The sequence below is a fragment of the Cryptosporidium andersoni genome (genome assembly GCF_001865355.1).
Source record: "Cryptosporidium andersoni isolate 30847 chromosome Unknown contig_37, whole genome shotgun sequence".
NCBI classification, from domain to species: Eukaryota; Apicomplexa; class Conoidasida; order Eucoccidiorida; family Cryptosporidiidae; genus Cryptosporidium; species Cryptosporidium andersoni.
In genome coordinates, this window is record NW_027122856.1 from 71,432 (window position 1) to 86,954 (window position 15,523).

The following is a 15,523-nucleotide window of genomic DNA, read 5'->3' on the forward strand; positions in this document are numbered from 1 at the left end:
TACTACATTACGCATATTGCCCGCTCAAGAGTAGCTCTACTAGTAAATAAGTAAATTTGAAATTACTCTAAAGTTATAAACTAGTTGATATTATGTCTTAGTACCTTTCTGTGTAAAATATTGATCTTAATACGATGCGAAACAAGGTAAGAAGAGGCTCTGAGTTACTTGTAAACTCTGAAAATCCCTTTATTGGGTATATTATTCCTAAAAATGAGAGGATATATGGGAAGATAATGTTTAATATATTTGGGGTTGCATCGCTATTTACATGGAATGTATATTTAAGCTGTTGTGGGATTTTAAATAGGGATTTGTTCCCTAATATGGGATTTATTCAGTATATACAGACAAGTTATATGACTTCTGTACTAGTAGGAAACTTAACTATGGTAATGGGTTTAACTCACTTATTTGATCCTCATAGATGTACAGTAATGCTAAATTGTATGGGAGCAATCCAATCCACAATTGTAGCTATCTCTATTTGGCTTTTATTTGGATCTTTTTCAGGATGCCTTATAAATATAGTAGTAACAGCTCTTGTAGCATTCAGCTGTGCTATTTTAATTCCTGAAACATTTACATTAGCCTCTATAATGCCTGAAAATTTCTGTTTAGATGTTTCATTTGGGCAAGGATTAAGTGGGGTAATAACCTTTGTTTTAACTTTTATATTAGATATGTTGTTACCAAGTACAATATTGGGTAGAAGAATTTTGGTAACTACTTTATTTATTATGAGTACAATTATCTCTTTAACTGCTGCTGGACTTGCTCAAACATTAACAAAACTTCCATGGAGTTACTCAGTAATTGCAGAGATGCGTAGAAGTTCAATTTACTCATTAGAGTCCTCATTACCTAGAACATCAAGAATTTCGTATGCAGAGTCAGCTATATCTGCACCTATATCTATAGAATCAGAGTATAATGTTGAGTATAGTACATTTAAAGTATCTACACTAATATGGCAACAACTTTACAATATTTTTATGACATTTTTAGTTACTTTGACTGTATTCCCAACTATTTGTACACAATGGGAGGCTTTTAATATTCCAGAGCGATATTCTAACCTATTTACCATTTTACTTGTTGGGATTTTTCATTTAGGAGATATACTTGGGCGTTATTTACCTAGATTTGGTATATTTATCCCTCCTTCATTTCTATGGGTACTCACAACTGCAAGGTTAGCATTTATACCATTATATGCTCACTTAAAAAGTGCTCCTACAACTAATATTATTGGATCAATTTGGTTTAAATTTCTTACTCAATTTTTACTAGCTTTAACTAATGGATGTTGTGCTTATTTAGCATTTATATATGGTCCTGATGCAGTATATCAACGTCAAAATAAGGAGAAAGCTTCATTTTTACTTGCAATATATAATGTGGTTGGTATGACTGCTGGTAGTTGGTTGATGAATTTACTTATTTGGGTAGGTTTCTTTCAGTTAAATTAAAATTGGATTAAGAAGAAAAAAAAATAATTTGTGTTTATAGTTCTATATCACTATGAAGTTGTAGAAACAATATCTTCGCAAAAGTAGATCTTAGTGATTTCAATATAAATTTATTTAATCTAATTTACTATTTAAGTCTTGGATAACCTAGGACTTTTTCAAAACGATCCCAAAAGTTACTTTCCCATCCTATTAAGCATTGATCTGAACAACCTGGATTACCAAATTTATCTAGGGAGGGAATTGATGTTTGTTTTAAGACTATTTCTGTGCAGTCCGTCTCTCCAATAATATCTAAGAATTCAATCGTAACTTTAGAGTATACTTCTGGTTCCCAAGAGTTGAACCTCCACTTTTGGACAATTTTCCTTGAAGGTTCTAAATATTCAATTTCTCCCTCTACATAATCATTATATAGACTAAATTTACCTCCAACATTTGCATCCTAAAATTAATATGGTAATATAAAAAATTATTAATAGTATGATTTATAGTAAACGTACCATTTTACAAGGACTACCTAAGGCTAGTCTTGTAAGTTCCCTTTCATCTAACATGGATTGATATAATATAGATGGAGGTACCCTAAAAGATGCCTTGCTACTAATTGTTGTCATTTCTAAAAATTGTATAATACTTTCAAGTATATTGTAATTGACTAATATAGTAAAATTGTTCTCCTAGTTAGTCGGAGACGCGGCGCCCATTGTGGTATCTTAATAACTGTCAGAAATTGATTGTTTGATTTATAGAAAATGACTGAATTGGATCATCTTAAAAAAAGGAAGACTCGAATAGAAGATTCTATTAACACTGAAAAGGGACAAAATATAAATGTGCAATTTATTGATCCGGATGGAAATAAGACTGGAAGTGAATTTGACTTGGATCTAGCTACTACTACAACTAAAGATCTTCAAATTTTACTAAATCAGGTTTTACAAAATGAAGATGAGACTTTATATAGCTTTTGTCTAAATGATTCAAATGTAGAAGTTTCAGGGTCTTTAATTGAAGCTTTCTCTAAACTTGAGAATGTTTCAACCGAGTTTGTTTTACGTATTGTATATCATCCTATGGCACCCTTCAGAGTTTTACCTGCTACACGTTGTACAACATCATTTCAAGGTCATAGTGATGCTGTTTTATGCTGTGCCTTTAGTCCTGATAGTAAATTATTAGCTACAGGATCAGGAGATTCAACAATCAGATTTTGGGATTTACTAACAGAAACCCCTGAATTTACCTGTAAAGGACATTCTAACTGGGTTTTGACAGTGTCTTGGTCTCCTGACGGTTCATATTTAGCATCAGCTGGTATGGATAATTTAATATTTATTTGGGACCCATTTACTGGTAAACAATCTTGTCCTATTCTAAAAGGTCATACTAAAGCAGTTGTAGCATTAGCATGGCAACCTCTTCATCTTGTTGAAACTTCTAAAGAAATGCAGGAAAATGGATCATTTATACCATATTCAAAGTTGGTTAGTGCATCAAAAGATACTACTCTAAAGATTTGGAATATTATAAATGGCACTATAATACATACTCTAACATCTCATCTTCAAATGGTGACTCAGATAAAGTGGTCAGGATTTGAATCTGGTTTTATCTATAGTTCTTCAAGGGATACTATAATAAAGATTTGGAAACCTGAAACAGGACAACTTTTAAGGGATCTTAAAGGGCATGGACATTGGGTTAATACCTTAGCTTTAAATACAGATTATGTTACTAGAGCTTCATGCTATTATCCTATGACTAAACAAGGAGTTAGAACTGATTTTAGATGTATTAATGAAAAGATTCTTATGGCTAGAAAGATATATAATTCTCTTAAACAAAATTGTAAATCTGAACGTTTATTATCGGGATCTGATGATAATACACTTTTTTTATGGGATCCAATGGGTGAAAATGGACGTAAACCTATACAAAGACTTGTTGGACATCAGAAACTTGTCAATCATGTTGTATTTTCTCCAGATGGAAGATTTATTGCATCTGCTTCTTTTGATAAAAGTATCCGTCTTTGGGATGGCTATTCTGGGAAATTCATTGCGGTGTTGAGAGGTCATGTAGGACCAGTATACATGGTATGTTGGTCTGTTGATAGTAGACTTCTTGCATCTGCATCAGGTGATAGTACTGTAAAGGTTTGGCAAGTTTCTAAATATAAACTTAAAGAAGATCTACCGGGGCATGCAGATGAAGTTTATGCTATAGATTGGTCTATAGATGGATCAAGACTTTGCTCAGGATCAAAGGATAGATTAGTCAAAATCTGGAGACATTAACAGAATATTATTTTTTTTAATATTATTCTTAAATATTCATTCTTGTATATATTAGATTAGCATGTATTGAATTATGTTTCAGTATAATATATATCCTTACCTTATTTGTATCTTATTTTTGAGATAACAATATATCTTCTATGTAGTATACTTGCATTAATTAGTTTCTAATCAATTATTTGTACTTGCACTCTTTCTATTCACTTTTTGAGTTATATTATGTAATAAAACTCTATAAGGGTTAACGTGATAAACTAATCGCGCTATTGTTATCTATAATCTTTGACAATAATGGGCTTTGTTATAACTTTTGATACCTACATAAACTTTTAATACTTCAAATAGATCCTTTCAATTCCTAAATATTCCAATCAAATAATTATGAGTGAAATATCAGATACAAGTGATTCAAATGAAAATAACTTTAGTCGTCGTAGTATATTAAGACGTCAAAAACAGGAGTTGAAAAATTTTAAACTTGAATGGAAAAATGCATTAAAAAATAGCAAGAGTAAAGGATCTAAACGTGAAATAAATAGTCAATTTAAGAAAAAAGAGCAGAATATATTAGAATTACATAAAAAAGAGCTATCTATGCAAAGTAACAATATTCAAGATAATAATATATCTATAAATATAGAAAACCAGAAAGTTGATGAATTAATATCTTCTATTAATGATTTAAAACCATTTTATATAAAAGAGAGACCGATTATATTACGTAGTTATCAAAAAAAACAAAAAAAAAGAATGGCCCAAGCTGAAAAAGATCAAAGAATGTATGAAGAGTGTATCTTAACAGGTAAGTTTAATTTATATTTAAATTCATATAAAATTCTTTTATTTACTCAAAAATTGTATTATTAATTAATTTTAGTTAATAAACGTGATAAAACAGAAATGGAAGATATAATTGAAAAACTCAAAAAATTTAACTTGTCTCTATATACAATCAAAGCCGATGGTAATTGCCTATTTGGGTAAGTTTACCAAAATAATATCTTGTAATATATCAAATATATAAATTTATTGAAATATTCTTAGAGCAATTAAACATCAACTAGAAATTAAAGGAATTGGGAATTATTCAATTAAACAACTTAGAAATATAGCAGCCAATTATATACAAGAAAATAGGCAAGATATTGAACCATTTATTTTATCTGCTATAGAAGGAAGTACTGTGACATTTGAAGAGTATTGTAATTGTTTAAGAAATACGAATGAATGGGGTGGAGAAGTTGAATTAGTAGCATTATCAAAATCTCTCAAAGTACCAATTGTTGTTATTTGTGGATTATCTTATAGAAATGAATACTATGGTTTAGAATTTGAAAATCATTCAAGTTCACTTTATATTGTATACCATCTCTATTTATATGCAACAGGACCACATTACAACTCTACTATTGAGAATTATTAACAAAGTACTCTAAGAAAATATAATTTTTGACTTTAATCATTAGTAATAATTTAATATATTTCAATTAATTATTATTTTAAGGAAATCATCTATAACATTTTTAATTTCTCAATATATAATTCTTCTAGTTTTACTCCTACACAAAAAAAATATAATTATCAAAATTGGTTATTTAAATAATTCAATTATTTTTATAACATTTCAAATTCAGATAGTCTTTATAATTAGCTAATAATTTTAGGACTTATACTTTATGGAGATTCAACAATCATACTTGTAAATTCAAGTCATAGATTGGAATTATTTAAACTTGAATAATCAGAAAAAGATAAATCTTCAGTTGAATTATATGCAGGTCCACTTTGACTATTACTTATTTGAGATAATATTTAACCTAAATATTATCGGTGAGATACTTAGATTATTTTCTGGAAAACTAATTGAAAGAGATAATGTTCTTAAATAAGTTTCCTGTGGGGATTTACACCATAGATCTACTACTTCAACAGAGGTTAGATTATTTACTGATGGTATTAGTGAATTGTGAGCCATGTACTCCTGTAAGGATATAAAAGTTTCAGTTACAAAAAATCCCCGATATTCTAAACTACCTAAGTCATGTTGTACATCTTTATATGAAAGTTAATATTTTAGCAAAGAAAGGTTCAGACCACATCCCATTTCATATTTTTCTGTTGGCAAATAGCCAGAATGGATTAATCCGGATCTATGGTCTGTAAATATTTCAATAATTGCTATGGAGCCTCTATAGAAAAGTTTAAAAAGTAAAGACAAAATTATGTTCCTAAAAGCCATATTATATTATAAGATACTTTATATTCTCCTTAATTTTAAGAAACTTCAAGGAATATTATACTGATGTGACTTTACACGAGTACATTATAGTGGAACCTAACTGACCTAGAAATGGCTAATTGGAAAAAAGTAAAAATACTGAAAAGTAGAGAATATAAAATAAACTTTTTTTGATAAAAGAACCAAAAATAATTTAAAGACAAGTGTCACTATTTAATGTATTATTATAATATAAGTTTTATGGGAAAACGAAGAAAACTTGAATATATTACGAAATATTATAAATGATACCGATACCACTGAAAGCGGGCAAACAATATTTAAGGTTTGAGACAAATGGCGTGCAAAAGTTATATCAAGTTCTAGATTTATCTAGATTACAGTTTAGGAGATGCTAAGATTGGAAGATGTATTAAGTACTTGGAGATATTTGAGTTTTAACTGGGTCAATTGCTTTTTAGTACATTATAAGTATGAATTCTCTGGTATAAATACTTGTGATCTTCCAACCTTACTTAAATATGATGAACCCTTAGGATGGATCAAGAAAATGAGCTTAGGTTTTAGAGAACAGGAAGAAGATATGCATGAAGGTGAGTATAACCCTTTTAATTTTGAGAAAGCTATACTTAAGGTATTTGGATGGGATATGACTTTATGCATATTACTAAAGTTAGCCTTTATTATTTCATCTCTTTATTCTTCAGTATATTTGAGTAAACTTCTCAAGTCAGGATACTCTCAAGATGCAGTAAATTATGGAGTGATATTGACTGTGGTTTTAGTTGTGAAGATCTTTCTTGATGTTCATTCAAAGTTTTTGATAGGTAGGCTAAGTTTAAGAATTGGTGCTACTGTGATGGGTATATCGTTTGAAAGAATATTATATGGTTCTGAAAATTCAACAAGATCCACTAATCCAAAACCACAAATTTTTAATTTAATATTAGGAGATATTGATACAATTGAACCTTTTATTACATCAATAACTGATATTATATTATCTCCAATCCGTATATTTGGTTCATGGTATATTTTAAGATCTCAAGTTGGCTTTGCTGCTACTCCATCTGTGGTTACTTTTGTATTTATGATGGTCTTAAGTTTTGTGTTTCAAGTTCTTGGTGCTTTGCAGAAGCAACCTTTTATGTATAGTCGTGATCTGAGGATAAAAAAGTGTCATGAATACTTTTCTAATATAATGACAATGCGTATGCTATTTTGGGAGGATATAATTTATAAAAAAATAATGAGTTTAAGGAAGAATGAAGTAAAAGCTAATATGAGACGTCTTGTTCTTTTATCAACTGGTATTTTTTTGGATTATAACACTCATAGTCTTGCTCAGTATGTTTTATTTTGTTGTTATTTTTATATGTATATGATGAAGAATAGTTACGAGATAAATTTCTCTATGACAGTAGCTCTTACTACACTCTATGTATTATATTCATTAACAAACCCTGCAAGAAATTTAATTTCAAAGCTTTTAGATGGTATGGTATCATATAATAGGTATAAGGCTTTTATTTGTAGCTATTCTCTAGATATTAATAAGAATACCGAATCATCTATATACCGAAACACAAACAAGAAATTATCGGGGTATTATTTTAAATATATATCTGAAGAAGGTCCTATAATAAGGATTTCAAGATCTGATCTAATATTTGATAAATCTAGTCTGAATTATGAAGGATACGAAAGCATTCCTCAGCAAGAAAATCAATTTGTTCTGAGAATTAGAGATTTAGAAATTAAATCTGGAGAATGTTTAATAGTAACTGGTAAATCTGGATCTGGTAAGTCATCCTTTTTAAGAAGTATACTTGGAAAGATGTCCCTTACTAGTGGGAGTGATTTTGAATATTCTTCTCTTTTAAGAGATAGTCCAGTTGCATACTGCTCACAATATATTTGGTTACCAAGAGGAACTGTACGATCAGCTATTTTATTTGGTAGATTTTTTGATGAAACTAAATATAAAGCTGTAATTGAATGTTGTCAGCTAGTAGATGATTTTAATAATTGGGAAGAAGGGGACTTGAGGATTATAGATGAGTCTGGTTATACTTTAAGTGGGGGACAAAGATCTAGAATTTGTCTTGCTAGAGCTTTGTATTCATTATCTACATCTGAATACCAATATAATACTAAGTCAAAAGTAAAACTATTTATATTGGATGATGTATTTGTAAATATAGATCCTCAAACAAGTCATGCAATATTTAAGAATATGTTTGATACTAGCGGTCTGCTATGTAATGTTTGTTGTATAATTTCATGTGATTTTAATACATTAGAATCTATATATCCACTAAGAAATCGACATTTTATTCCTGGTCTTTCACTAAAGATTGCAACTGTAAATGATGGTCTTATAGTCTCATCAAGTAATCTATATTCTTATACTTTTCCTAATAAAGAAGTTAATGAGTCAAGTATATCTACAAGTAAATATTTAGATAAACAGTTTACTGGTATATCTTATGTTGCACAGGAGATTTCTAATACTAATAAAATAATTAACAATAAGATAATTAAACGGGATACAATGAACGAACACAGTATTGTAGGTAGAATATCAAGACATACATATTCGTATTACATTAAGTTAATTGGTATAAGATCCTTTGTATTATTTGTCTTTGCCTGTATATTAAAGTCTATTATTGACAAATTTAATGATCTATATATAGGCTGCTTTTCATCAATAAATAATTTATCCTCTGAATCACAAAGTAAACTTTGGATATTGAGAAATTTTACTTTTGAAAATTATATTTGTTTATACTCAGTCATTTTATTTTTAAAACTATCAATTGGACTTTCTATATTTATATCTGAAACCTTCTTGGGAATTCGTGCTTCTGAATCTGTTCATGATAAACTTCTCTATAAGCTTATAAATGTACCTTTTTCATTTTACAATTCTAATCCTTTAGGGAAGATTATTAATCGTTTTAATGTTGATATTCTGAACTTTGATAATGGAATAATCCATAAGATAGCAGGAGTTATATTAAATTTCTTAAATCCTATAATTCAAATGGCTATTCTAACATTCTTAAATCCTCGATTGTCACCTCTTATAATTGTTTATTTCTGCTTCATAGTTTATAAATATGGAAAACCTTTATTTGATACTTTTAGAGCTAGCCAAAGAATTATGTTAGTAACATCTTCTTTTATTTGCACACTATTTTCTGAGATTCAGTCTGGTAAAACTACAATAAGCTGTTTTTGTGCTCAATCATACTATACTGATAAATTCTCGAAAAAATTGGAAATTTATTTAAAGGCTCAATATCTCAAGTTATCTATATATCAACGTACATCTTTCAGACTTCAAATATACACTGCACCATTAGCTGTTATTATATCTTCTATTTCAGTAGCTTATACACTTTGTAATGAGAATTTAACTGAAATGGTTGATACAAGTAATGATATGAAGAGAGGTTATCTTCTTCTTTATTTTCTTTTTATAGCTGAAATATTAAATCGTGCTATTGGTCAAGCTTCAATTTTAGAGAAAGATATGTGCTCAGTAGAGAGAATTCAAGAATATAATGAAATGATATTAGAACATAATAATTTCAGACCCTCAAACTCTTTTTATCAAATGCCGAAAGTCAGAACTGGAATAGTAGTTGAGAATTTGCAAGTTGATTACTGCCCATTTGGAAATACAAGTGATTCCTTCTTGCAAACTTTTACTGTTTTTAGAAATCTTAACTTAAAAGCTAAACCTTTTGAACATGTTGGTATTATTGGACGTACTGGATGTGGTAAATCAACTTTCCTTTCTACTTTAATTGGTATTCTACCAATTTCAAAAGGTCGTATTTTATTAGATGGGTGTGATATATTAACTATTCCAAATCATATTAAACGAGAAATTATTGGTGTATTACCACAATCCCCACTTAAGTTAAATGGTTGGACAGTTAGGCAATTTTTAGATCCTCTGAATTGGTATAATGACCAAAGTATCTGGCAAGCTCTCCATATATGCGGTTTATCAGAAGTTATCCAAAACTTTCCAGGGGGTAAAGGTATAGACTCAATCATTATATGTGATGATGGGTATAAATGCTACTTATCAGATACACAGATACGTTACCTTTCAATTGTTAGATTGATCTTACAAAGACATAAGTACAGACTACTTATTATTGATGAACCTCCCTCAATTGGTGATAATAAAACAGAATATGGATATCCTAATCACAAATCAAAGTCTCTCATTCCTATTTACGACCTAATCAATCTATATTTTAGGCACTGCAACGTATTTATAATAGCACATCGCTTATTATATCTACAAAAGTGTGATCGTATTGTTAGACTTTCCGATATATGTCTCGAATAATATTTCATTTAACTCACTAAAAATAATGATAAAATATTGGGCTTATATCGATCTTAAAATTAGTATAATTGGCGCATATTATATTTCTATCTTAAGATCCCATATGAAGTTAAGATGATATAGAAATATTTAGGAAATCTCATTTGATCGCAATACAATATAAGTTCAGTGTATAATTAAATATATATATTATAGTTTGGTTAATTAGCTTCTTTTATTTTCTAGATCTCAACCCTATTTCAAAATGTTTAGTAAAGAACAGATAGGAGATATAGGAGATGATGAAGAATTAGCACAATTTGATGTTAAGTCCAAAGAACAAGATATAGAGAGTAAAGTAAAAGTTGTACCACTTAAGGTATCTAAACTTTGGATTCAAATGGGAATAGGTTTTGTGACTATTGTTAAAGCAACAATAGGAACTGGAATATTATTTGCACCCCATGTTATAGTAAAGTCAGGATACGGAATTAGTTTGTGGTTATTAGTTTTCTATTGGTTATTAAATGTTATTTGTACATATTTATTATTTATGTGTGCAGATATAGTTAATGATACATATCCAATTATAGCCTCTTCGGCATTTGGTATATTAGGTAGGATAGTTGCTGACGTATCAATGATTATGACTGAAATGTCTTTTTGTGCAGTTACTGTTACATTTGTAACGAAAACAATTCAAGATGTAATTGCAGGGATTCATAATTGTTTACCAGAATATATAAATTATGGAACTGAACTAATTACATTCTTACAATTAATTATCTATATACCTTTAGTATGCTTTGGAAGACTGCAATCTTTGGGACCAGCAACGTTTGTAGCAAATATTGCATTGTTAATTGGTTTCGTTATTGTGTTTGTATATGCAGTGATATCACTAGTTAATCATATTCAAAGTGGTTTACTATATTATATACCAGCATATACAAACCCAGAAAGTATTGCAAATTTTACGGGGATTGCCGCATTTCTTTGGGTATCAGGCCCTGTTGCACTATCATATTATGTATCTTTAATAGATATCCATGCAAAGAAGATATTTGTTTGGATATATTTAGGTTCAATTTCATTTTCATTTTTATGTACATCATTATTTGTATTTGTAATGGCATATGCATATGGTGAAAACTCACTTTCAACGATTATTTTAAATTTACCTGTTACACCAGTTGCAATAGCTGGACAATTGTTGTATGTGATTTCAGTAATATTATCATTTCCCTTGATGCTATTTCCAGTAAAGGAGATAGTAACAGAGTACATTAATTTGATTGTCCGAAGAATATACATATCAGAAATAATTGAATTTACTTTTCCTAAAGAACAAGTGAGTGCTAATCCTAGTTTATTTAATGTGAACTCTATTGTATCAACTTCAATTCCTGTTTCTTTGGCTTCTATTAATAGAGAAATGTTTAAACCAAAATCTGAGGTTATGTTAAGATGGCCTAGTGGATCTTTATGTATATCAATTAAACAAAATAAATGGTTAAATATTTTAATCAGAATATCTCCTTCACTAGTAATGATACTTATTAGTATACTTTGTTGTGTATTGGGATATGTACTGATTGATTCTCTTGGAAATTTTGTAAATCTTGTTGGAGGGATATTTTGTGTACCAATAAGTATTATACTACCAGCTATATTTCATTTAGCCCTATATAGAAGAATTACAAATATTTTGATTATATTTATGGATATTATTATTATTATTATTGGACTTTTAACTTCAGCTGTTGTTATTTGGTATTCAATAACAAATTGGAGTACCTATTCTGAAAATTTATGTGATATTAAAAAGTATTCATAAAGGAATATTCGAAATACCCTATTTTTATTACTTCGTATCATTTATTTTTAATTCACTTAATATATTGCACATATATTTTTGAAATTATTATCATACTTATATAATATATTAATTAGATATATCTTATATTCAGAATATCTTTATATAATGAGACAAAGATTGATAATATTTCACTACCTGACTTCAGATGGGGATATCTCTTACACTAAACATATCAATGATTTCTAGCCAAATTTTATCCAATTAATGTAATTTACTAGTTATCAAACAAAGAAAAAAGACATTTTATTTTTTAGTACTATAGAATTTTGATTGATTTTAACTTTATATAGGCTGAAGATATAATTCAGAACTGAATAAAATGTTCATATTTCTAAATACTTATAATTCCAAGTTATAATCCTCAGGATTACTTATTTAGTGTACTGGTTTCTTCATTTTATCAAGTATATTATTTCTCTTTAAATTAATAAATACTAAGAAGTGAATTAAACCAGGGGAAATTCTTCAATTTTTTTGTCAAAGACTTCTGATGATTAATTTGTAAATGGAGTATTAACTACTTTTATTTTACTGTAACACTTAATCATTGTTGTAAACCTTTCATTGATTATACTTTATTTCACTCCTTTTTTCCTTGCTTTTTATCTTTATTCTCTTTTTCTTAAATATCTGGATGGAGATATGTGGATGACATAAGAGTTGCATGCATTTGAATGTCAGACTATTGGTGCGGTGACATTACCCCACATATATCAATAATAACCCCTCTAGAAATATAAATTTAATAGATATTTTGAATATTAACCAAAGTCATCTTTGTTATTATAAATCTAATGAATAACACAAAATTAGAATTAGTTTCAGAGGTTTCCGAAGACTTGAAACTTAGAAAACCAGTAATTATAATGGTAGCAGCATCTACAAAAGAAAACGGTATTGGGAAGGAAAATAATCTTCCATGGTCTATAAAGGAAGACTTAAAGTTTTTCCGTGAAATTACTTGTAGTACAATTGAGCAGAGTCAAGATAATAAGGAAAATACTAAGATAGAAAAAGTTAATGCAATAATTTTAGGACGTAAAACATGGGATTCAATGAAAAGAATACCCTTAAAAAATCGTAAACTAATTGTTTTATCAAGGAAATTACAAAAATGTGATAATAAAAATGGTTCTGATGTATCTATTGTGAAATCATTAGATGAAGCAATTAATTTATGTAATAATGATATATCAATTCATAAGATTGTAATATGTGGTGGGGAATCTATATATCGTGAATGTATTGAAAAAAATATTGTTGAAACTATCTATTTAACAAGAGTGTCTACTTCAAAAAAAGAATTTGATACATATTTTCCAGATATCCCAGAAAGTTTTGTACCAATTTCAATGTCTCAGACATTCTGTTGTAATGATATTTCATATGATTTTATGATATATGAGAACGAAATACTTAAACTAATAAAAAGAAATATAAGAAATACGTCATGTGAATCTGAAGTAATTATAGCTTTTGAAAATGTTCTAGATAAGATATTTGGAGAAAGAAAAATTAGTTTAAGGAATAAAGTCCCAAAAGATAACATTATTTCATATCCTTCTATAATAATTCGAGATCATCCTGAATTTCAATATTTGGATATGTTATCGAATGTATTACAAAATGGACACTATAGAGGAAATAGAACTGGTATTAATACATATTCAATATTTGGAGCATCAATGCGATTCGATTTACGTGAATCATTTCCCTTATTAACTACTAAAAATGTGGCAATGAGAATAATTTTTGAGGAATTAATGTGGTTTATAAAAGGTGATACAAATGGTAATCACTTATTAGATAAAAAAGTATTTATTTGGGCTGGTAATGGATCAAAAGAGTATTTGAATAAAATTGGTCTAGGTTATCGAGAAGAGAATGACTTGGGTCCAATATATGGTTTTCAATGGAGACATTTTAATGCAGAATATAAGACAATGCATGATAATTATAATGGGCAAGGAGTAGATCAATTATCAAATTTAATTGAATCACTTAAGAAAAATCCTTATGATAGAAGACATATCTTATCTGCATGGAATCCATCTGCAATGAAATATATGGCATTACCACCTTGTCATATATTATCTCAATTTTATGTTGATAATAATAATAGATTAAGTTGCTCATTATATCAAAGAAGTTGTGATTTAGGTTTAGGATGTCCATTTAATATTGCATCTTATTCATTATTATGTGTTATGATTGCTCATATATGTGGATATGAACCTGGAGAATTTATACATTTTATTGGTGATGCTCATATTTATGAAAATCATGTTGAGCAATTAAAACAGCAAATAAAACGTTTACCTAGACCATTTCCACAATTAAGATTGAAACGTAAAGTAGATAAAGTGGAGGATTTTATATGGGAAGATATAGAAATCATTGGTTATTATCCTCATCCAACTATTAAAATGGAAATGGCGGTTTAAATAAGATACACTTTTGTAAAAGCTATCCTAATTGTATTACTTAATTATTGTTTATAATATTATATAATTGATATTTTTAAGTTTTCTTGATATTGTATTAATATTGGTCTATTTGTTTCAAATACTAAGTAACATCCTGCTAAAAGAATAATTAACAAAAAAAAGCTACAAAACAAATAAGATACCATTAATATGATTAGATTAACTATAATATCAATAAGTCTTTAATTTCATAGCTACTTAATAATATATCATTAAACTGTCTGTAGTTACTTGTAAAAAGTGTTCTAATTCAAATTCCACTTATTTTAGTATTTAAATATATATAGTTTTATATACAGAAAATTATTATATTTGAATAATAAAATTTATATATTCTCTATTTTAATTTAAAACTATTTTTTTCTTTATATTTACTATAATTATAATTCATTTCTATATTAATATATGCAAAGATCTTTGTTTATTATCGAAATATATCATAATTTATACTGTTTCTCTAACCTATATATATTTTATTTATTATTAATAAAAATCTCGATTAATTAAAGTACTTTATATATTATCAGATATGTTGTAAATAAAAAAAAAAAAAAAAACATAAAAGATTACAAAATTTATAAATTAAAATAATAAAATTAAAAAAAAAAAAGTGAATATTACTGATTTCACAATTTTATACTCTATTTATAAAAGGAAAACAATGATAGGAACAATTAAAGTAATAAGAAAATTACGAATATAATCATTTTTTTTTTATTATGGCAATACTGTGTGATATGGATATTTAGATCTAATAATAAATACGGTTTACATAATTTAGTACAAAATAATT

At 28.0% G+C, this 15,523-nt stretch overlaps 7 protein-coding genes across 7 annotated transcripts; 6 read left to right on the forward strand and 1 right to left on the reverse strand.

Annotated features, from left to right (window-relative positions):
* Nucleotides 1-134: 134 nt before the first annotated feature.
* Nucleotides 135-1,472, forward strand: cand_008680 (nucleoside transporter family protein; the record flags this gene model as incomplete). Its single annotated transcript, XM_067211108.1, has 1 exon — nt 135-1,472. One exon carries the CDS (start codon nt 135-137, stop codon nt 1,470-1,472), a length of 1,338 nt encoding a protein of 445 aa, XP_067067831.1.
* A 127-nt stretch (nt 1,473-1,599) lies between these two features.
* On the reverse strand, nt 1,600-2,089 carry cand_008690 (uncharacterized protein; the record flags this gene model as incomplete). The annotated part of the gene is made up of 2 exons (XM_067211109.1): nt 1,600-1,917; nt 1,976-2,089. 2 exons carry the CDS (start codon nt 2,087-2,089, stop codon nt 1,600-1,602), a joined length of 432 nt encoding a protein of 143 aa, XP_067067832.1.
* Nucleotides 2,090-2,227: 138 nt separating this feature from the next.
* cand_008700 (uncharacterized protein) lies at nt 2,228-3,772 on the forward strand (the record flags this gene model as incomplete). Its single annotated transcript, XM_067211110.1, has 1 exon — nt 2,228-3,772. One exon carries the CDS (start codon nt 2,228-2,230, stop codon nt 3,770-3,772), a length of 1,545 nt encoding a protein of 514 aa, XP_067067833.1.
* Nucleotides 3,773-4,153: 381 nt separating this feature from the next.
* On the forward strand, nt 4,154-5,195 carry cand_008710 (OTU-like cysteine protease family protein; the record flags this gene model as incomplete). Its single annotated transcript, XM_067211111.1, has 3 exons — nt 4,154-4,574; nt 4,650-4,752; nt 4,817-5,195. 3 exons carry the CDS (start codon nt 4,154-4,156, stop codon nt 5,193-5,195), a joined length of 903 nt encoding a protein of 300 aa, XP_067067834.1.
* A 1,207-nt stretch (nt 5,196-6,402) lies between these two features.
* On the forward strand, nt 6,403-10,386 carry cand_008720 (ABC transporter family protein; the record flags this gene model as incomplete). Its single annotated transcript, XM_067211112.1, has 1 exon — nt 6,403-10,386. The coding sequence occupies one exon, from the start codon at nt 6,403-6,405 to the stop codon at nt 10,384-10,386; it is 3,984 nt and encodes a 1,327-aa protein (XP_067067835.1).
* A 244-nt stretch (nt 10,387-10,630) lies between these two features.
* cand_008730 (transmembrane amino acid transporter protein) lies at nt 10,631-12,202 on the forward strand (the record flags this gene model as incomplete). The annotated part of the gene is made up of 1 exon (XM_067211113.1): nt 10,631-12,202. One exon carries the CDS (start codon nt 10,631-10,633, stop codon nt 12,200-12,202), a length of 1,572 nt encoding a protein of 523 aa, XP_067067836.1.
* Nucleotides 12,203-13,038: 836 nt separating this feature from the next.
* Nucleotides 13,039-14,688, forward strand: cand_008740 (thymidylate synthase family protein; the record flags this gene model as incomplete). The annotated part of the gene is made up of 1 exon (XM_067211114.1): nt 13,039-14,688. One exon carries the CDS (start codon nt 13,039-13,041, stop codon nt 14,686-14,688), a length of 1,650 nt encoding a protein of 549 aa, XP_067067837.1.
* Between the last annotated feature and the right edge of the window lie 835 nt (nt 14,689-15,523).